The 21,245-nt window shown below is 46.2% G+C and overlaps 1 protein-coding gene across 4 annotated transcripts in view; it reads right to left on the minus strand.

The window, feature by feature from the left end:
• Positions 1 to 19,083, minus strand: part of PDSS2 (decaprenyl diphosphate synthase subunit 2) — a 202,436-nt gene extending 183,353 nt beyond the window's left edge. For 3 of the 4 annotated variants that reach the window (XM_075597559.1, XM_075597558.1, XM_075597556.1), the window contains exons 1-2: positions 19,000 to 19,083; positions 15,207 to 15,492 (exon numbers count right to left, since the gene is read on the minus strand). In XM_075597559.1, the coding sequence (XP_075453674.1) occupies positions 15,207 to 15,472 (266 nt within the window). In that variant the 5' untranslated portion in view covers positions 15,473 to 15,492; positions 19,000 to 19,083. Of the gene's footprint in view, positions 1 to 15,206; positions 15,493 to 18,875 lie in introns of all 4 variants that reach the window. The other variant, XM_075597557.1, reaches the window with a different exon arrangement.
• Positions 19,084 to 21,245: the final 2,162 nt, after the last annotated feature.

A 21,245-nucleotide genomic window follows, 5' to 3' on the forward strand; every position in this document is an offset into this window, starting at 1 on the left:
AGAGAAGAGAAAGAGCGAGAGAAGAGAATGAGCGAGAGAAGAGAAAGAGCGAGAGAAGAGACAGAGAGAAGAGAGAGAAGTAGACAGAGAGAAGAGAAAGAGTGAAGAAGGAGAAAGAGAGAGTGAAGAAGAAGAGAAAGAAAGAGAGAGTGAAGAGAGAGAAGAGACAGAGAGAAGAGACAGAGAGAAGAGACAGTCAGAAGAGGAAGAGAGAGAGAAGTAGAGAGAGAGAGAAGGCGAGAGAGAGAAGGCGAGAGAGAGAAGGCGAGAGAGAGAAGGCGAGAGAGAGAGAGAGAGAGAGAGAGAAGGCGAGAGAGAGAAGGCGAGAGAGAGAGAGAGAGAAGGAGAGAGAGACAGAGAGAGACGGCGAGAGAGAGGAGGAGGAAGAGAGAAGAGAGGAGGAGGAAGAGAGAAGAGAGAGGAGGAGGAAGAGAGACGGAGAGAGAGGAGAGAGAAGGAGAGAGAGAAGGAGAGAGAGAAGGAGAGAGAGAAGGAGAGAGAGAAGAGAGTGAAGAGAGAGAAGAGAAAGAGAGAAGAGAAAGAGAGAAGAGAAAGAGAGAGAAGGGGAGAGAGAAGAGAAGGGGAGAGAGAAGAAGCGAGAAGAGAAAGAGAGCGAGAGAAGAGAAAGAGAGCGAGAGAAGAGAAAGAGAGCGAGAGAAGAGAAAGAGAGCGAGAGAAGAGAAAGAGAGCGAGAGAAGAGAAAGAGAGCGAGAGAAGAGAAAGAGCGAGAGAAGAGAAAGAGCGAGAGAAGAGACAGAGAGAAGAGAGAGAAGGAGACAGAGAGAAGAAGAGAAAGATTGAAGAAGGAGAAAGAGAGAGTGAAGAAGAAGAGAAAGAAAGAGAGAGAGGGTGAAGAGAGAAGAAGAGAGAGGAGAAGAAGAAAAGAAGAGAGAGAAGAGACAGAGAGAAGAGACAGAGAGAAGAGACAGAGAGAAGAGAAAGACAGAAGAGGAAGAGAGAGAAGGGGAGAGAGAAGAAGAGAGAAGAGAAAGAGCGAGAGAAGAGAAAGAGAGCGAGAAGAGAGAGAACAAGAGACAGAGAGAAGAGAGAGAAGAAGAGACAGAGAGAAGAAGGGAAAGAGTGAAGGAGAAAGAGAGAGTGAAGAAGAGAAAGAAAGAGAAGGGGAGAGAGAAGAGAAGGGGAGAGAAGAAGAGAGGAGAAGAGAGGAGAAGAGAGAGGGGGAGAGAGAAGATAAAGAGAGCGAGAGAAGAGAAAGAGAGCGAGAGAAGAGAAAGAGAGCGAGAGAAGAGAAAGAGAGCGAGAGAAGAGAGAGAAGAGAAAGAGTGAAGGAGAAAGAGAGAGTGAAGAAGAAGAGAAAGAAAGAGAGTGAAGAAGAGAGAAGAGAAAGAGAGAAGAGAGAAGGGGAGAGAGAAGAGAGAAGGGGAGAGAAGAAGAGAGAGGGGAGAGAGAAGAGAGGGGGAGAGAGACGAGAAGGGGAGAGAAGAAGAGAGAGGGGGAGAGAGAAGAGAGAGGGGGAGAGAGAAGAGAAAGGGAGCGAGAGAAGAGAAAGGGAGCGAGAGAAGAGAAAGGGAGCGAGAGAAGAGAAAGGGAGCGAGAGAAGAGAAAGGGAGCGAGAGAAGAGAAAGGGAGCGAGAGAAGAGAAAGGGAGCGAGAGAAGAGAAAGGGAGCGAGAGAAGAGAAAGGGAGCGAGAGAAGAGAAAGGGAGCGAGAGAAGAGAAAGGGAGCGAGAGAAGAGAAAGGGAGCGAGAGAAGAGAAAGGGAGCGAGAGAAGAGAAGGAGCGAGAGAAGAGAAAGAGAGCGAGAAGAGAAAGAGAGCGAGAGAAGAGAAAGAGAGCGAGAGAAGAGAAAGAGAGCGAGAGAAGAGAAAGAGAGCGAGAGAAGAGAGAGAGAAGAGACAGAGAGAAGAAGAGACAGAGAGAAGAAGAGACAGAGAGGAGAAAGAGAGAGTGAAGAAGAGAAAGAAAGAAAGAGTGAGTGAGAAGAGAAGGGGAGAGAAAAGAGAAAGGGAGAGAAGAAGAGAGAGGGGGAGAGAGAAGAGAAGGGGAGAGAAGAAGAGAGAGGGGGAGAGAGAAGAGAAAGAGAGCGAGAGAAGAGACAGAGCGAGAGAAGAGACAGAGAGAAGAAGAGACAGAGAGAAGAAGAGACAGAGAGGAGAAAGAGAGAGTGAAGAAGAGAAAGAAAGAGTGAGTGAGTGAGTGAGTGAGTGAGTGAGAAGAGAGAGAAGGAGAGAGAGAAGGAGAGAGAGAAGGAGAGAGAGAAGGAGAGAGAGAAGGAGAAATAGAAGAGGAGAGCGAGAAGGAGAGCGAGCACGCGGGCGAGAGAGCGCGCGGGCGAGAGAGCGCGAGAGAGTGCGCGAGAGAGTGCGAGCGCGAGAGAGTGCGAGCGCGAGAGAGTGCGAGCGCGAGAGAGTGCGAGCGCGAGAGAGAGCGAGCGCGAGAGAGAGCGAGCGCGAGAGAGAGCGAGCGCGAGAGAGCGAGCGCGAGAGAGAGCGCGAGAGAGAGCGCGTGAGAGAGCGCGAGAGAGAGCGCGAGAGAGAGCGCGAGAGAGAGCGCGAGAGAGAGCGCACAGGCAAGAGAGCGCGAGAGAGAGCGGGCGAGAGAGAGCGGGCGAGAGCGCGAGAGAGCGCAAGAGAGCGCGGGAGAGCGCGGGAGAGCGCGGGAGAGCGCGCGGGCGAGAGAGCGCGCGCGGGCGAGAGAGAGCACGCAGGCGAGAGCGCGAGAGAGAGAGCGCGAGAGAGAGCGTGAGAAGAAGAGCGAGAAGACGAACGAGAAGACGAGCGAGAAGAAGAGAGAGAAAGTGAGAGAGAGAAAGTGAGAGAGAGAAAGTGAGAGAGAGAAAGTGAGAGAGAGAGAGAAAGTGAGTGAGAGAAAGTGAGAGAGAGAAAGTGAGAGAGAGAAAGTGAGAGAGAGAAAGTGAGTGAGAGAAAGTGAGAGAGAGAAAGTGAGTGAAAGTGAGAGAGAGAGAGAAGAGAAAGAGAGCGAGAGAAGAGACAGAGAGCGAGAGAAGAGACAGAGAGCGAGAGAAGAGACAGAGAAGAAGAGACAGAGAGAAGAAGAGACAGAGAGGAGAAAGAGAGAGTGAAGAAGAGAAAGAAAGAGTGAGTGAGTGAGTGAGTGAGAAGGAGAGAGAGGAGAGAGAGAAGGAGAGAGAGAAGGAGAGAGAGAAGGAGAGAGAGAAGTAGAGAGAGAAGGAGCGAGAAGGAGAGCGAGAAGGAGAGCGAGCGCACGGGCGAGAGAGCGCGGGCGAGAGAGAGCGCGGGCGAGAGAGAGCGCGAGAGAGCGAGAGAGCGCGAGAGCGCGCGCGAGCGAGAGCGCGAGCGAGAGCGCGCGAGAGAGAGCGCGAGAGAGAGCGCGAGAGAGAGCGCGAGAGAGAGCGCGAGAGAGAGCGCACAGGCGAGAGAGCGCGCGGGCGAGAGAGAGCACGGGCGAGAGAGAGCGCAAGAGAGTGCGAGAGAGCGCGCGCGGGCGAGAGAGCGCACGCGGGCGAGAGAGAGCGCACAGGCGAGAGAGCGAGAGAGCGCGAGAGAGAGCGCGAGAGAGCGCGAGAGAGAGCGCGAGAGAGAGCGCGAGAGAGCGCGAGAGAGAGCGCGAGAAGAAGAGCGAGAAGACGAACGAGAAGACGAGCGAGAAAGTGAGAGAGAGAGAGAGAGAGAGAAAGTGTGAGAGAGAGAGAGAGAGAGAGAGAGAGAGAGAGAGAGAGAAAGTGAGTGAGAGAGAGAGAGAGAGAGAGAGAGAGAGAAAGTGAGTGAGAGAAAGTGAGAGAGAGAAAGTGAGAGAGAGAAAGTGAGAGAGAGAAAGTGAGTGAGAGAAAGTGAGAGAGAGAAAGTGAGAGAGAGAAAGTGAGAGAGCGAAAGTGAGAGAGCGAAAGTGAGAGAGCGAAAGTGAGAGAGAGAAAGTGAGAGCGAGGGATATGTCTCTATATCTAGATAGGGAAGTCGGGCACTCCAGGTAAGTGGTCACATAGCCTCGGTGCCTGAGCAATAACCTAGTAAAACAAACATTTGGAAGGTACGGCACTCAGGGTCTTTTCAATAAAGATAAATGCAATGTATTAGTGCATCTCAAACCAATGTTTCGGTTCCTTGTGGGACCTTTGTCAAGAATAAAACCGATAGTGACCACAACCAATATATACACTTTCGAAGTAAAAAAAAAAGAGGGAGGGGGTACAGAGCGCTAGCTGCACATCAATAAGCAAAGTGAATGATATATTTATTTTATGTAGCTTTTCCTCCATCACCATACCCAAGAAGGATTAGAAAGGTGTGGGCATTACATCCTAAATGAGATACAGTACTTTCTCGCAGTCACTGTATCTAACTTTTGGTGGTTAATACTCATAAAGCTGCATTTCCAAAGATGGCTCCTACACTGTTCTATTGATGTAGGGCAGGTGGGCACCTGTGCTGAAGCAGGGATATCCTGAAAACCTGATAAGTTAATGGCTCTTGAGGGCTGGAGTTGGCCACCCCTGATGAAGTGCATCAAATGTATGTCTCCTTCTCTCACTGGTAATATATTCAGTGCTGTACATAGGATGGCTGTCTTGGATCTTCTCACAAATGGTGGCTTGCAATGCCTTACGGGTTTTAGGCCAATGAATTGAGTCAGTTTTACTCTCCTACTTCATTTACTGAATTGGAAATCAATTACTGAGCCTGCTCTTGCTGTTAAAATACGGCACGATATAGAAAGAGCAAAGAACAGTAGCAAGAAAGATTGTGCGCCTAGCAAACAAGAGCAAGCTATTAACACGCAAGAGTACAGAACACAAAGACATCATCTCAAATTATTCAACCAGACACAGCAAATCAAAATAAATAACTTACTGTTTATGACATTTATTTAGTGTAAAAAAATAAATAACATTTGGGATCTTATTTCCCAAAACAGACCGGTGTATAAAGACCGCAGACATGCATTTGGGACCTTGATGTTCTGCTCAAATGCAGAACCATCCTTTTGATCTGGATCTCAGCAAGTTGCTCACCAAAACTCTCAGTGAGCAAACTACTTTTATTATTATTATTATTACTAAGCAACAATTCTTTATGTGAAGGGATATTATTATAGTATTCCGATGGAAGACTATGACGTGTCCAAGTTATATGAAAGATAATGGACAAAACAGAAGTCTTTGGACAGAAACTGCAGATTTCAATAAAATCCTTGAGCTTTCATTAACTGAACTAACTGAGAAATGATATGTGTTCCTAGACATAAGACCACACAATTCCCTTCCGTAAGCGTGACCACATGAAAGAAGGGACTTCTGTGATTTTTAAAGCTCATACCACAGCTGTATTGTTGGTCTATTTGTGAAGTATTGTAAATCTACACTGATTACACACACACATAAGGAAAAGGTGTTCATTTACAAAGCTCTCCGAATCAACACCAAGCTAAATATACTTTCAGAGTTAGCGGAGGCACACTTTAACCTCGTAACTCAGACATACAGGCTATACATTTCTGCCACCTCAAGTAGAGTTAGAACAAGTATTACTTTTTCTATAAACATTCGTATTTACACATTTCCCGGGATTAAACTTCCACAAACCGGTAACCTTCTACGGAAATGTTGTGATGTCCGAGTGTGTCACAATTATTCACATCAAATATGAATGTGGTCGGGGATGTATGAGCCTTAAACTATAGTAAAACGGTATTAAAGATAATTTCTAGAATGAAGTCCTGGAATTGCCGATCATCAGCAACTATTTATCTAAACATCTGTCATCTGGAAAAGCGGTGCAACACGGCAGGCATAAGCTTAGAGGGGTAAGGATGAGAAGTAAAGAGCGACACACTGTGCTCATTTGCATGTTATTACCCAGAATCCCTGGCTGCAGTGGAAGCATTGTTTGCCAAGTGATATTGGGGAAGACAGGGTTGTAGAGCTGTCTAAGGCATATAATATAGTGTGCTTGCGTGTGCGTGCGCGTCAATTAGATTTGGCTGTGTCCAGGCCTGGCGTTTTATACTTAGCCGTGCGCACGCACGGCAGGGAGCGGTGGCGCGGTAGATCACACCAAGCACATGAAAAATTATATTTTCGCGCTGCTGCCGTGGCACGTGACGCTGCCAAGCCAATCACAGCGCGGCTGTCGCTGTGACGTCTTTAGCCACGCCCCCTAGCCACACACGCCACCGCTTACAACATATAACTGAAATGCGCGCACCACGTGCATGCGCAACAACGCACGCGCACCAGCGCCTACTATATAACAAGCCTAAGATGTGAATGTACCCACAAGTGGTAGTTTTATTTGCTATACACTGACATTTTATTTTTTACCTGCCATAACTTTTTTACATCCTCCCCACAATTTTGCAATGCAAGATAATGTTGATAAATGAGGCTGAGAGTGTCAGAAAGAATCAAAGCTTTTATACTAGGTTGTACATAGATACTTAAACATCTCTTAAAGTCCTGGTAGTTGGCAACTATTATCTTATTGCACGCACCAGCCCCCGACAACATTCATCTCTGCAGTTGCGTGCCCATTTACACTCACCTGCCAATACCAGGTGTTCACATTAATGAACATAAGTAGGAAAGTCAACAGCAGCACGTTTTAAGGCTGTGCAGCATGAATTGGCTGTGCTATTTACAGTATACAACGCAAGCTTTTGCTTTCTATGAAGATGACATTTGAGAGATTTGTAAGATCCTGGAACGTTATGTGCAAACTACATCCATGAAGACAATCATCTAGGGGTTGCCAACTTCAGTCCTCAAGGACCACCAACAGGTCAGGTTTTCAGGATATCCCTGCTTCAGCACAGGTGGCTCAATCAAAGACAGTCGAAGACTGAGCCACATGTGCTGAAGCAGAGATATCCTGAAAACCTGACCTGTTGGTGGCCCTTGAGGTCTGGAGTTGGCAACCCCTGTGCTAGATGATTGTCTTCATGGGTGTAGTTTGCACATAACGTTCCAGGATCTAGTAGATCGTGTTATAACCATCAAAAGAATTCAATTCCATATCACACACAGTTACAGCAAACACTTCCCAACTCGCTCAGTTTCATGCTTTGACACTTAGAGGCCTGTTCTGTGCATCATTACACCTGTACATGAAGATCACCGTAACCCTTAAGAGAAACCAACTTCTCAGGTCTCTCAATAGACTAATATCAGAATCCATAACAGAAGTTGTTGTGCACCAGTATATTTACCCACAGCACCTCTACATTTCAAAGTGGACGAGGCCAATATTGTTGATGAAGGAAATATCACATTGCCATTTCTTTTTGCACAGCATCTACTCAAGCCCTTTACAGCTGGAGTTCCATGTTATACACAGCAGATCGGATAAGCTCTGAAGGGATTAATTGGCTGTAAAGCCGCAAACTAGCAGACAGCATAAGTAGCAAGGGATACAGACTCATAGTGATTTACCGAACAAGATAATCCATTCTACATTCTAGTTACCAAGGCAACACAAAACAGGCGTCTGTGAGGTCAGCATGAGTCATTAACACAGTACAGTATAAGAGCTGGAGGAAGGGGTCACAGCCGCACATCCCTCCTAAGCCCGGACTGTGCATCTACAACACAAACTAGCTGGCTGTGTGAACTTAAACTTGAGCACATTCTCAACCAGTGTACAGAACGATTTGTAACGCAAAAGAGAATGCTCTTGTTTTTGTACAAGATAATATGTTAACAAAGTTATATACAAAATGTGTGAGATTTGATGTTCCCCAGATATTTTTTTCATGCATCAGCTTTCAAGATGTAAACCGAGCAAAGACCTCTAACTACTGGTATAACTGTAACCTTGGATGCAGCGTTTTTTAAGCAAAAGAACGGTCAGCTTCAAAGCTCCAGTAACAAGTCTATCATTTCGCAACCCTATGACAGTCAAACAATGGTCAGTGGCACCCCGCTTCATCCTGTGCCAATATCGCAGCTGGTATTTCCCTTCATCTCAACCCCACTGTGAGAGAAATACTGTGACCCAACAGTTATATTAGTATTTCAGAGGACAGAAGGCCCTCCTAAGACCAAAGTGAACAAACAGTGGCATACAGGATGGCATAATTAGACAAGAAATTTTAAATCATTTATTTTTTTTTTTTTTTTTTTTTTTTTTATAGACATTTAATGTCTCCATAATAGCCAAATGCTTTGGAGTGTTTTTACGATGGGTACCTCATTTTTGTGATACGGCTGTTTGGAATATCTACATAGGGGGCAAGTGTTGATCCAGACTTTTTCCCATTTGTTATTTTGTTTGGCCAGGGACGTAGCTATAGCCCGGGCAAAGCTCTTGGGCCCGTGCTCTTGGGGGGCCCGCTCAGGGCTGCCAACAGGGGGGGGGAGGAGAGCCGGGACATTTGGCCCAGCCTTCTAGCCGATGAACACAGAAGTCAGGGCCCCCTTCCTCCTTCGGGCTTCTTAACAGCAACTTGCCGGCAGGCCCACTCCAGGCCACTTGTGCTCAGAGCACATCATCAAAGCTGGATCGGGAGAGAGCTGGCAGCAGAGGCTGGGAGTGGGAGCAGAGAGCAGGCAGCAGAGGCTGGGTGTTGGAAGCAGAGAGCAGGCAGCAGAGGCTGGGAGTGGGAGCAGAGAGCATGCAGCAGAGGCTGGGGGTGGGAGCAGAGAGCAGGCAGCAGAGGCTGGGAGTGGGAGTAGAAAGCGGGCAGCAGAGGCTGGGAGTGGGAGCAGAGAGCAGACAGCAGAGGCTGGGAGTGGGAGCAGAGAGCAGACAGCAGAGGCTGGGAGTGGGAGCAGAGAGCAGACAGCAGAGGCTGGGAGTGGGAGCAGAGAGCAGACAGCAGAGGCTGGGAGTGGGAGCAGAGAGCAGACAGCAGAGGCTGGGAGTGGGATCAGAGAGCAGACAGCAGAGGCTGGGAGTGGGATCAGAGAGCAGACAGCAGAGGCTGGGAGTGGGAGCAGAGAGCAGACAGCAGAGGCTGGGAGTGGGAGCAGAGAGCAGACAGCAGAGGCTGGGAGTGGGATCAGAGAGCAGGCAGCAGAGGCTGGGAGTGGGAGTAGAAAGCAGGCAGCAGAGGCTGGGAGTGGGAGCAGAGAGCAGACAGCAGAGGCTGGGAGTGGGAGCAGAGAGCGGGCAGCAGAGGCTGGGAGTGGGAGCAGAGAGCAGGCAGCAGAGGCTGGGAGTGGGAGTAGAAAGCAGGCAGCAGAGGCTGGGAGTGGGAGCAGAGAGCAGACAGCAGAGGCTGGTCGTGGGAGTAGAAAGCAGGCAGCCGAGGCTGGGAGTGGGAGCAGAGAGCAGACAGCAGAGGCTGGGAGTGGGAGCAGAGAGCAGGCAGCAGAGGCTGGGAGTGGGAGTAGAAAGCAGGCAGCAGAGGCTGGGGGTGGAACTGAGGCAGAGAGCCTTCTAGCCGATGAACACAGAAGTCAGGGCCCCCTTCCTCCTTCGGGCTTCTTAACAGCAACTTGCCGGCAGGCCCACTCCAGGCCACTTGTGCTCAGAGCACATCATCAAAGCTGGATCGGGAGAGAGCTGGCAGCAGAGGCTGGGAGTGGGAGCAGAGAGCAGGCAGCAGAGGCTGGGTGTTGGAAGCAGAGAGCAGGCAGCAGAGGCTGGGAGTGGGAGCAGAGAGCATGCAGCAGAGGCTGGGGGTGGGAGCAGAGAGCAGGCAGCAGAGGCTGGGAGTGGGAGTAGAAAGCGGGCAGCAGAGGCTGGGAGTGGGAGCAGAGAGCAGACAGCAGAGGCTGGGAGTGGGAGCAGAGAGCAGACAGCAGAGGCTGGGAGTGGGAGCAGAGAGCAGACAGCAGAGGCTGGGAGTGGGAGCAGAGAGCAGACAGCAGAGGCTGGGAGTGGGAGCAGAGAGCAGACAGCAGAGGCTGGGAGTGGGATCAGAGAGCAGACAGCAGAGGCTGGGAGTGGGATCAGAGAGCAGACAGCAGAGGCTGGGAGTGGGAGCAGAGAGCAGACAGCAGAGGCTGGGAGTGGGAGCAGAGAGCAGACAGCAGAGGCTGGGAGTGGGATCAGAGAGCAGGCAGCAGAGGCTGGGAGTGGGAGTAGAAAGCAGGCAGCAGAGGCTGGGAGTGGGAGCAGAGAGCAGACAGCAGAGGCTGGGAGTGGGAGCAGAGAGCGGGCAGCAGAGGCTGGGAGTGGGAGCAGAGAGCAGGCAGCAGAGGCTGGGAGTGGGAGTAGAAAGCAGGCAGCAGAGGCTGGGAGTGGGAGCAGAGAGCAGACAGCAGAGGCTGGTCGTGGGAGTAGAAAGCAGGCAGCCGAGGCTGGGAGTGGGAGCAGAGAGCAGACAGCAGAGGCTGGGAGTGGGAGCAGAGAGCAGGCAGCAGAGGCTGGGAGTGGGAGTAGAAAGCAGGCAGCAGAGGCTGGGGGTGGAACTGAGGCAGAGAGCTGCAGAGCTCTGACGCCCCTGCTCTCCATGACATCAGGGAGAGGAGTTACAATGTGCGTGTGCGTTAGTTTAAACAAATGTAGCCAGGTCCCTTCTGGTTCCCCGGTCCTCCGATACCCGCCCTTACCTCCGCTGCTGTGGGAGGCTGTTGCGGGTTGGCGACGGGCTTGCCGGCGGCACCCTCTGTAGGGGGCCGCCATGTTTGTTATGTGCACGCAGGGCTCGCGCATGCATAGATGCGCGGGAGAACTTGCGGCGGCCATGTTGTGATTGGCCGCGCATGCGCAGTGGGTCGCGCATGCGCAGAGAACTGCAGGTGCAGTGGCCATTACAGGAAAGGCTCCGCGCAGGGACTACAAGTCCCATGAGCCTCAGGGGAATGTCACATGCTGCGGCTTAGCCAATAGGGCGGCTGCATTTGCAGTTAAGGCAGTTTGTAGCGCGAGGGATCTCACACTGACATTTTAAAAAAGGACAGTTTAATCAGTAATCAGTTGAGGAGAGGTACAGGGAGGACAGTGAGGAGAGGCAGTTGTAGGAGATAGATAGTCCCCTTACTTTTTCATAGGAGTATGTCACAGCTTCAGTCTGCAGTTCACATGTTGCTAGGCAACCAGTGAGGCTGTGAGATGTATGAGAGGTAAGATTAAGACAGTTGAGAGGGACAGTTTAGGCAGTTGTCAGTTGAGGGGAGGACAGGCAAGGAGTGAGTTATAAATTAGTGAGCTAGGAGTTAGGAATAAGTTAGTAATTTAGAAGTTATTAACATAGAAGTTAGTAAGTTAGTAAAATAGTAAGTTAGTGACAGTTGGAACTGTGATGACCAGGGACTGCTAAGGGAAGACTGCCTGGGATCCCAGCTCCTGGGAGGCACATACAAGACCAAGAGAATAGAAGTAAGCCTTCCTGAGTGATATTCAGGCTGAAGCAGTATTTTAGGATGCAGTGTGCAGGAAGCTAGGAAGCCCAAAAGAGTTGTGGTGTACTAGATGCCAAGACTGATCCAGAAGTACTTACCTGAATGGGAAGGGGCACTGAGGGAACTTGTCCTGAAGAGAGCATTATACAGGGGACCTGTCTAATGAGGTATTGTGCTCTATAAGATAATAATTGATCCTGTGCAAGCCTGGAGCTGTGTTCCTGTCAATAAAATACCTGTGAGTTGCAAAAGATCCTGGCGCCCTATTTCTTATCTTGTCCTCCAACCCACCAACTACCCTCCATTACAGCCAAGGCCTGAACCTGCCAACGGGAGCCCTGAGATCACAGGTAACTGACCAAGGAGCTGACACTCTAATCTCATCGGGAGCGGAGCAGGACTTTGTTCACACATGTACACCCTACTCCTGCTGCCGGGGGGGGGGGTGATAGGAGGGTTACACAATATTAGCAAATATCTCAATTTCATGGGGGACAAAAGTGTAAAAAGTCTTCTTTGTACCTTTTGGAATTGCTGTTAGCCAATTTCCAGGTGAGGAGATAGTGTTTAAAATAAAACAAAGTTATAAAAAAATCATCTTGTGCCCCTTTTTAAATATCACTTGTAAAAGCTCAAAAAGCCTTTCCTTCTATAGTCGTAATAAAAATGACAAACGGAAAAGATCCCCATATCCAGGGGCGTAGCTAAAGCCTGGGGGCCCGCTCATTGTGCTATTGTGATTCAGTGTCTGTCAGTGTGCCTCAGTGCAAGCAATTCAGGTAACACGAGATAAACTATTTAAAAATGCTCTAATAAAGAGATTGTCATTCTTTACACAGTTGTGTATAGTTAACTGTATAAAAGAAGAAGTTACTGTGCAGTATAGTGTGTGTGTGTGTGTGTGTGTGTGTGTGTGTGTGTGTGTGTGTGTGTGTGTGTGTGTGTGTGTGTGTGTGTGTGTGTGTGTGTGTGTGTGTGAAGTGGGGGGGATTATTGTAGTGTGCGTGTAGGTGATTATTCTAATTTGTGTATTGTGGGGGGGTACTGTATTGTAGGGGGGAATTGTATGTGTGTGGGGTGAAATTGTGTGTGTGTGTGTGTGTGTGTGTGTGTGTGAAGTGGGGGGGATTATTGTAGTGTGCGTGTAGGTGATTATTCTAATTTGTGTATTGTGGGGGGGTACTGTATTGTAGGGGGGAATTGTATGTGTGTGGGGGGAAATTGTGTGTGTGTGTATGTGTGTGTGGCCCGGGGGTGGAGGGGGAAATGAATGTGATGAGGGAAGGATTGAGGGAGCTGGATTGAGTGTGGAAGGGAGGGGGGTTTCCTGAGTGATAGCCGAGGGAGGTGGGGGGGGGGGGGGAAGAAAGAGTGTGAGAGGAAAAAGGGAGGGGGTGCAAGAGGGGGGAGAGAAATACATGGGGAGAGAGGGGTGAATAGAGGAGAGTGAAGGTGTAAAAGGGGGAGGCTTGAATCTACAGAATATGTTCACTCATAATGGGACCCTGAATTTTTTTTTGCCTGGGGGACCGCACATGTCTAGCTACGCCACTGTGTATGGCTAATTAAACTTTTTTACCCAGCCATTTTCTTCCTGACCCTCTATGTCAAAAGGGCAGTCCCACAGCAGGCTAGATTATTGAAGCAAAACAACTTACCAATTTAATCTTACAAAAACTCAATTGCAATTAATATTATACACGTTACTGTATGATGGTCAAAATCAATAAAAAACTGAGTAAAAAAAAAAAAAAAAGAAAGCATTTGCGTCCTGTTAAAAATGAAAGCATTTGTATTTTTCTTGGGCTCTATTGAATTCCTTACCAGGCGCTCATGAGCTTAGCTACCTGATTAATATTACCTGTGTATAGCATCAACATTACTTCACAGAAAACAACGCAAAAAAAAGTGGTAAATAACAAATTTACCTCCATAGTTCAAATCAGATATACCAGGTAACAGGCAGGTCCCCTTCACCTTCTCACATAGACAGACAGGAGAAAGACCTGGCACTTCTCTGTACTGTAAACATTTTGTTTATTCCCCCTCGCATTCAATACTACACATACAGTATCTGTCCTGAACTGTCTCTTCAACTGATTCCTCAGCATCTTTATCATTCAAGGAACAACATTCTTGTTGCCGTGGCAGCATGTGCCTCTGTTACACAAACAGTCTTATAACAAAAGAGATTAGGTTAATATAGGAAAAAAGTAACCCAAAGCATTCTCACCATAAAAACACAAAACAATGAAAAAATATATATATGTATTTTATATTTAAAAGACAAAAATGTGACCCACTCGATATATTAAGTTGCCCGCTTCTGATAAATAACGCCACCCATCATATGAAAGGGGATATTTGATAGTAACTCAAACCGGCAAAACTAAGGGAAAAACCGAGCAAAAAAATTGCGCCCGATATACACTATCAAATAAGCAAACTCCAATATTGCTTTCAATGGGATTATTTGGTAAATATGGTGCAATGTTACAGTATGCGCTGGCTTTATCCCAGTGTTGCAGCAAAGCCAGAGAGTTTAATAAATAACATCCTTAATGTTGTGCACTCTGTGGAAGTCAAACAAGCAGGTTAAAAGCAGAGATCATTTAAAGCTTTTCTGGGTAGAAATTCTAAGTGAACGTTTACAACTTTATAAGTCTTTTAAAGCATTTACACTTTGTGCTGTCTATTCTTAAATGTAAAGTATTGCTACTACTCCTGTGTGTGTCAAAATGTTCAATTCCATTTAAATTGTACATCTAACTTTCATAAGGCCTCGGGCATGGTGCCTCGGGCCGCGCTGAGCCGTGCGCCTGCTCTGCCTCGCCTGCTCAAGCTGGTGCTTTTTTGCGTCCTGGCAGGCGAGGCAGTGAGCACGTTTTGGGGGCGGGGCGGAGGCAGGGCTAGTTCCTCGTTCCCATTGGATGTTTGCGGTCACGTGACCGCTCCTCCACTTCCCTCAGCGCGGAAATTTTAATCCTGCCTGTCTCCTGCAATTTTCTGAGCCTCCGCACGCATGCGGAAGCGACTCCTAAAGCCGCGCTGATTACATACGCAGGGGGTAAGTGCATCTGCTCAGCGCGGCTCAGCGGGGTCTGCTGTACCATGTCCCAGGCCTAATGGAGACCCATGCAACAATGAACTGGTAAATTTGACCACAGTAGATAATTTGCGTCCATTATTACAATATTCCAAATAAGCACATAGGTTTGATGTAAAAACTCAAGTCTTTGGGGGGGGGGGGGGGGGGGAACTCCATGAACAGGAAGTCACGTAGAAAGGTCATAAGCTATTTTACTTTTCACTATTGCTCTTTTTATTCTCTGCAGTGCTGGAAGAGCTTCCTGCTCATTGAAAATAAATGTCTTAAAGATATCTCCAGCACTAAAGGGTTATAGCCATGCAGCAGGACATAACAAAATAAATCAAACAACATATCGGTATAATTGGCTTCACAAGAAATATTCATTCCCCTACACTAACATCGTTATTTGCTTGTATCCTGTGAAAGTGTCATGCATTTTCCTTTTCTTCTGATCCACTGAATTCAAACTCATCAACTTTACAAAAGCACAAAACAAAAACTATGTGCATGAAGATTTTAGGTTCGATAAACAGCCTTATGAACAAGACAGACGAGAGAGATGATAAAAACCCTCAAAAGCATTTATTTACCATGGAGATTGTACTTTTTTTTAAATGATTAAAACATTACAACGCTTGTCTGCATATTTGAAGGCACTTATCACTTATATTTGATTTGTTAAACATTCCACTGCTATTTGTTCTTTTTAACCTTAGTGCAGCACCACAATGTTTTCTGGCACTATCGCTACAGGTCATTACATCCCAGACATGGCTTTATATACGCCAATAAATGCTAGGAACTATAGAAGTCCAAGGACATAAGATGCTGGCAGATCAAAAATAATGTTCTCAGCTTCTCTTTGTGTTTGTGTAGCCCTAGATTGTAGTACCTGGCTGTGTTTAGTAAAGGATGCTTGGTCCCAACCAACTTCCTGACTTGCATGGCTATGTTGCTCAGCTCGTCACTCAGTAAGCAGCGGAGGCTCATGAAAGAAGTCGGGTAACCCACAATCTTCTCGGCGTCAGAAACCACTTTGCTCCAGTGGGAGGCAGTGGGGGAGTCGGAGAAGAGGCTGAATCTCTTCTCTGCAGAGCAGCTGCTCGCCCTGTATGTGAGCAGCCCCACAGAGCGCAGGCAGTGCCGAATCACAGACATGGCACCCACACACCAAAGCCCTAAAAACAGATTGAGAGAAATGCTGTTAGCTACAACGTTAGTTGCACAGTGATACAGAGGTTTGGCAGTTGTGGATGAACTCTGTTCTCTCTTGGTAAATCTGCTGCTGTTTTTGCATTCGTTTTACAGCTGGAAGACTTTGATAAATAACTACAGCTACAACCACTGGACTGGAAGCGTCTGATGAGTATACAAGCAATTATATATTGCTGCCCTCTGATTGTAAAACTGGCACTCATAGCACATTTCTACTTAGACATCACATACAGCAACCCACATTTATTTACATGAACTATTTAAAATGCTACGCAGTTTTTACAACTCTTTTGCTCAAATTATCAGAGATTCTCTAACCAGGACTTAGAAAAAACAAAAAGAATTAGAAAAATACCAGGTTAATTTTAAACAAAGTATAACTGCCCCGTTGGTCCTTCATTATAATTTAACGAGTTAGTGCAAGGACGGCTTTGTGATCACTATGGCCTGGTCCCTGCTGGCAACTGGGGCCTCAGCCTAAGGCTGACCTTATAGTCAGCGCGATTGTGCTAACGCGCGCGACAAACACAAATTCCATAATGCCTATGAGGCCGGCCCTAGTGCGCGCGCACGATGGAGTGACCGCGTTTTGAAGAGACAAAAATGTTGTCTTTTCAATCGTGGCTGCTTGACGTCCCCATCACGGGAGCGGTTCAGCCAACGAGGGCGAACCAGCTTTGTCACGTGTCCGCCACGTCTCCCCAATCGTCTTTAGCTCAGTTCACACATCGCTGGGGCTGCAGGCGTGCGCGAGTCTATATAGTCCGTCGCGCGCAGGTTTTATAATCTTAGCCTAAGGGAGTTATTCTAAACTGTGATAGTGCTCATCGGGGCACTATCGCATTGAAACTCCCGTTGAAGTCAATACTCTAACCCAGGGGGGCGCAAACTTTTTTCCCTGCGCCCCTCTGCCGGCGGTCCCCTCACCTCCGCGCCCCCCCTCACGTGTCATGACATTACCTCGTTTGACGCCACGTTACCATGGCGAAGTGTGTGAGAAGCCGCCAGAGCCAAGGTAAGTGAGGTTTACAGAGGCCCTGCAGCTCTCCCCCGCACTTTAATTAAATGCCTTCGGGAAGCACGCGGGGCCTTTGAAAACCCCACGCCCCCCGCACTCAGTCTCGCGCTCCCCAGTTTGCGCACTGCTGCTCTAACCATCAACTGATCATCAAGTTATAATGACCCTTTGTATCACCTTTCAAGCAATTTGAGGGGCAATTACGGGGAGAGTTAGGGCGGAAGTGACCTGGTGTTTTATTATTTATTTATAATGCCCCAACATATTCTGTAGCGCAGAACAATAAAATAACAAATATAAACATATTGTTACATTAAGTAAGGAGGCCATGCCCCATGGAGCCTACAAACCTATAAGGAAGGGTAAGTGGAAACATAAGATATGGAGGGATAAGAGGTCATTTGAGATGACACTCCCCCCATGCCTGGAAGACAAACATCTAATGCAGAGGTGGGCAAACTCCCCCCCCCCCCCTACCTTAAAGCTGCAGTTCAGTCAATATCCTGCATGTGTGTTTTTTTTAATAAATCAGTTCTGTAGTAAGAAAAAATACTTTTAGCATTTTCTGTTTTTAAAAAAACAACTTTGAAAGACCAAATTTCTATTTTAACAGCCATTTGCTAAGGCACTGCCCCTTTATGTCCTGTCACAAGCCCTGGCACACCCCTTTGTCAGCCCTGCCCTCCCTCTAAAAAAAAAAAAAAAAAAAAGACTGAACTGCAGCTTTAACTCCAACATCAAATGATGCCGCATGGTCATGTAACGTGACACCACGTGACCCCGCTGTGTCATTTGGCGCTGCATTGCCATGATGACGCATCGCTGGAAGCCAAGGGAATTTACAGAGCAGTCCCCCAGCATTTAATTTAAATGCTTTGGGCGAGACTGTGGGACCTCTGTAAGCCGCTCTCTCTACTACCCCCCGCCCCCCCTTGGAAAATCTCACCCCCCCCCCCCAGTTTGCGCACCCCTGGTTTGTAGTACGAAACGTCAAAAGGAGGGACATGTTTTTTCAAAGTGATTGCATAAGTACAAGTCAGTTGACAAATTTTTACACTTGTGTAAACTACAGGTCTAGTGTAAATCAGGATTATAACTTTAAGCATAAAATGCCATTATTTTCCCATTACAGGACAACCTCTTATTAGAGCCCAGTATGTGAGGATTTGGTTTGTACTTAAAAAGCACATGCACCTTTAAACCGTCCTGTATATTTATCTTTTTGTAACACTACATAAACATTGACTAATTAACCCCTACTTTTCCAGCACAGTCTGTAACAAATAATCTCCTTTGGGAGAAAAGTAATCCTAATATTTAGCAACACAAATGTACATACTGTACATAAAGTATGATCGTCCTTGCAAGCCTATGTGAATGCATCATACATGTACTACTCAAGACTGTGCTTATGCTTATAAATGAACTTGATTTTGACATACAAGAGCAGTAAAAAATAAATAAAATAAAAAAAAACAAGAAAATATCTGATTGAAACTACCATCCAAAATAGTGTCATAACCTAATCAATGATCAATCGGGCGCGCACTCACACAAGGTTATGACACCATTTTGAATGCTAGTTTCTATTAGATCTTTTCTTGTTTTTTTTTTTACTGCTCTTGTAAATTATATATATATATATATATATATATATATATATATATATATATATATATATATATACAGTGGTTGACAAATCACCAAAAAATCTACTCGCCACACAAAAAAATCTACTCGCCACCTAGTACCAAACGTGTGCTGCTTGGGCCAATATTTACTCGCCCGGGGGTTAAATCCACTCGCCCGGGGCGAGCAAATGTATAGGTTTGTCGAACACTATATATATATATATATATATATATATATATATATATAAAGAGAAGAGAGAGTGCACGACCCATAGCGTAAAAAAGTACATTTATTGATGGGAAAACATTTAGTGTAGTGCGTGTGTGTGTGTGTGTATATATATTTATATACACACACATATACATACATTTTAAGTTATGGTGGGTGAAAAAGACAACAGAAAACCTACATAGCATATAGCCAATAAAGAATATCACTTGTGAGTACATTCACACGTCTAAGACACATATATACACATCCACACATATTAACAATAATAATTATAATGACTGTGCAGCAGTCGCTTTTTTATTGATGTATAAGTGCAGAGAAGATGCACCGTTATTATCTACACGCTGCAGGGAACGGGATCAATGGTCTGGTTACCTACAGGAGGCTCAGAAGGGCACCACTATAATATCACACATCAGTTTACAGGACCTCACACATTATCTGAGGCTCAAACGTGAGACGTACATTATTTACTCAGACACCCTCTCCCTCTTGGATGCTCTCGGGGTGACATTAATCTCCCCATTTATATCTCTCTCTCCCCATTTATGTCTCTCCTTCCCCCTCCCGTGTCGGGCGCTGCTATTACCCGCTGTCTCTTCTCCTCCGTTCCCCAGCACCAATAACCACTTCCGGGTTCAGCTCCGGGTCCCGCCCACCGGCTTCCCACGTGACACGCTCCCAGTTTACGGAGGCGCCGGGGGCACAAAAGAGCCGCGTCCAGAACAACGCGAGCAGAGAACAGAGAGAGGCGCGCCCCCTGTGGGAGAGACAGGGGGAGGAGAGGGACTGGGAGAAGAGATAAAGAGAAAACACACACATTTATATATAGAATGATCAGTCTGCATAGTGCACAGGAGGAATTGTAAGAAAATATACACATAAAAAAAGACAACAGAGGACGTCACATTACCAATAAAAGTATAACCCTCTCCCTGCCCTTTCCTGATTAAATCTGCAATGTCTGACATGTAAATCTGCAAATAATACAAGCGGGAACAAGGAATATCCAGGAATATCCATCCCACAAATAACACGAGCTCAAGGGGCCGCCCCAGAGTCTGCAACGTGACCCAAATAATCCCCACTTATAGGAAAATAATACATCACTATACACACTCTTCAGCCATAACGATGAAAGGGGAATAAAGAATATACATTTTATATATGTTTTAGTTATTATTATTATCACTTAGAAGTTTGTCATTTTTTTAAATGTTGCATTTGATTCTCTATATAATACGTAATTATCTATATGTATTATCATGAACTCTATATTATGTATTTGATATGAGTACAGTATGTGTATATACATGTGTGTTTTTCAATGGTGAATTGTAACATATACTGTATGATCAATAGGGAACTATTTATGTATCCAAATTATTTAAGATAAATTAATTCCTATGATATTTGTTTATTGTTACGTGTTATAATTACATTTTGTTATAATGCAGGATGTTAATTACATAATATTATTTTATCTATTTTATTTTGTACCACCCGATGAATTAATTATCGTTCATAGGCGCACTATTCTTTTCAGTATTGACGAAGCAATTGATTTTTTTTTTAGTGTTATGTTTTTCACAAAATAAGGATAACAATATGATTTAGCAGGGATATATTACAGCCGGTGAAGCTTATTGACACGGAACGCTTTGATGTAAGCTTTTGCTATGGCAACATTATGCCTAGCGGAATTATCTTCTGTAGTCATCTGCTTCTTGTAGAACCCTAGTTCAGCGGGTTCCCAGAATCCAAGTGGAGGAATTGCAATTCCAGTTAGAACCTGCCTGCTGCTTACCGCTGGGAAATTCAGAAAGCGGCAGAACTCTCAGTCTGCTGATCATTTGACTCACATGCCTGCAACTATATGATTTGAATTGTAAGTCTTTTATATAAAGTTTGCATACTACTGACACCTTAGGTGCACTTTCTGTCTTTTTATATACATCCCAGCTATCAATGTTTGGCACCACTAATATACACATGAATAGACATTAAGTGTGTGTGTGTCTGTGTGTGTGTCTTTTTGTTATAATGTAGGATATTAATTACATAATATTATTTTATCTATTTTATTTTGTACCACCCGATGAATTGATTATCATTCATTGGCGCACTAGTTGTTCAGTATTGACAAGGCAATTGATTTTTTTTAAAGTGTTATTCGCCAAATTGTTCCATGTACAAATGTTCACCATTTTGTTGTAAAAGTTGGTAATTTGCACAAAATGAATGTGAATATGAGGATATAAGAGTGGTACGAGAGCCAGTTCAGCATCTATTCCTGTTTCCAGTGCTGAAGGGATGCTGGGAGTGCCCTGTCATACTCCTTTACTGCACTTGCACACTCAGAGAGGTTTAGCACTTGTTATTCATCCTCCTCCTTATCCTACTGTATAGTGGAGTGGGCAATTGGGAACAGTGTAGGATTAGGCAATGCAGGACAATGCCGTTGCATATGCACAGCTTGTGTAATTCTCCTCTTCAGTATTCTGCTTATCAGGGCCACTATGTAAATGCAGTCAGAAATCATCATCACTAAATCCTATGCCAATTGCTGAGACAGGGGCTGTGTAGTCATCACTTGCGCCCCATACACTTCATTTCCATCCGATTCCGCGCCCTATTTTCTTTATGTTACCAAGATAGATAGACAGTCACACAGCCAGGGGGTAATTGACACTCAGCATGGCAACTACAAACACTAATTGCATGCGAATAGTTTGCCTTAGGCAGCCCAGTAGACTTCTATTCCCCTCCCATAGGCCCACAACCCCAGTATTGCTCACAACTTCAACTCCAATATCAACCAAATCCTGTGTGTCT

The sequence above is a fragment of the Ascaphus truei genome, chromosome 4 (assembly GCF_040206685.1).
Source record: "Ascaphus truei isolate aAscTru1 chromosome 4, aAscTru1.hap1, whole genome shotgun sequence".
Lineage (NCBI taxonomy): Eukaryota > Metazoa > Chordata > Amphibia > Anura > Ascaphidae > Ascaphus > Ascaphus truei.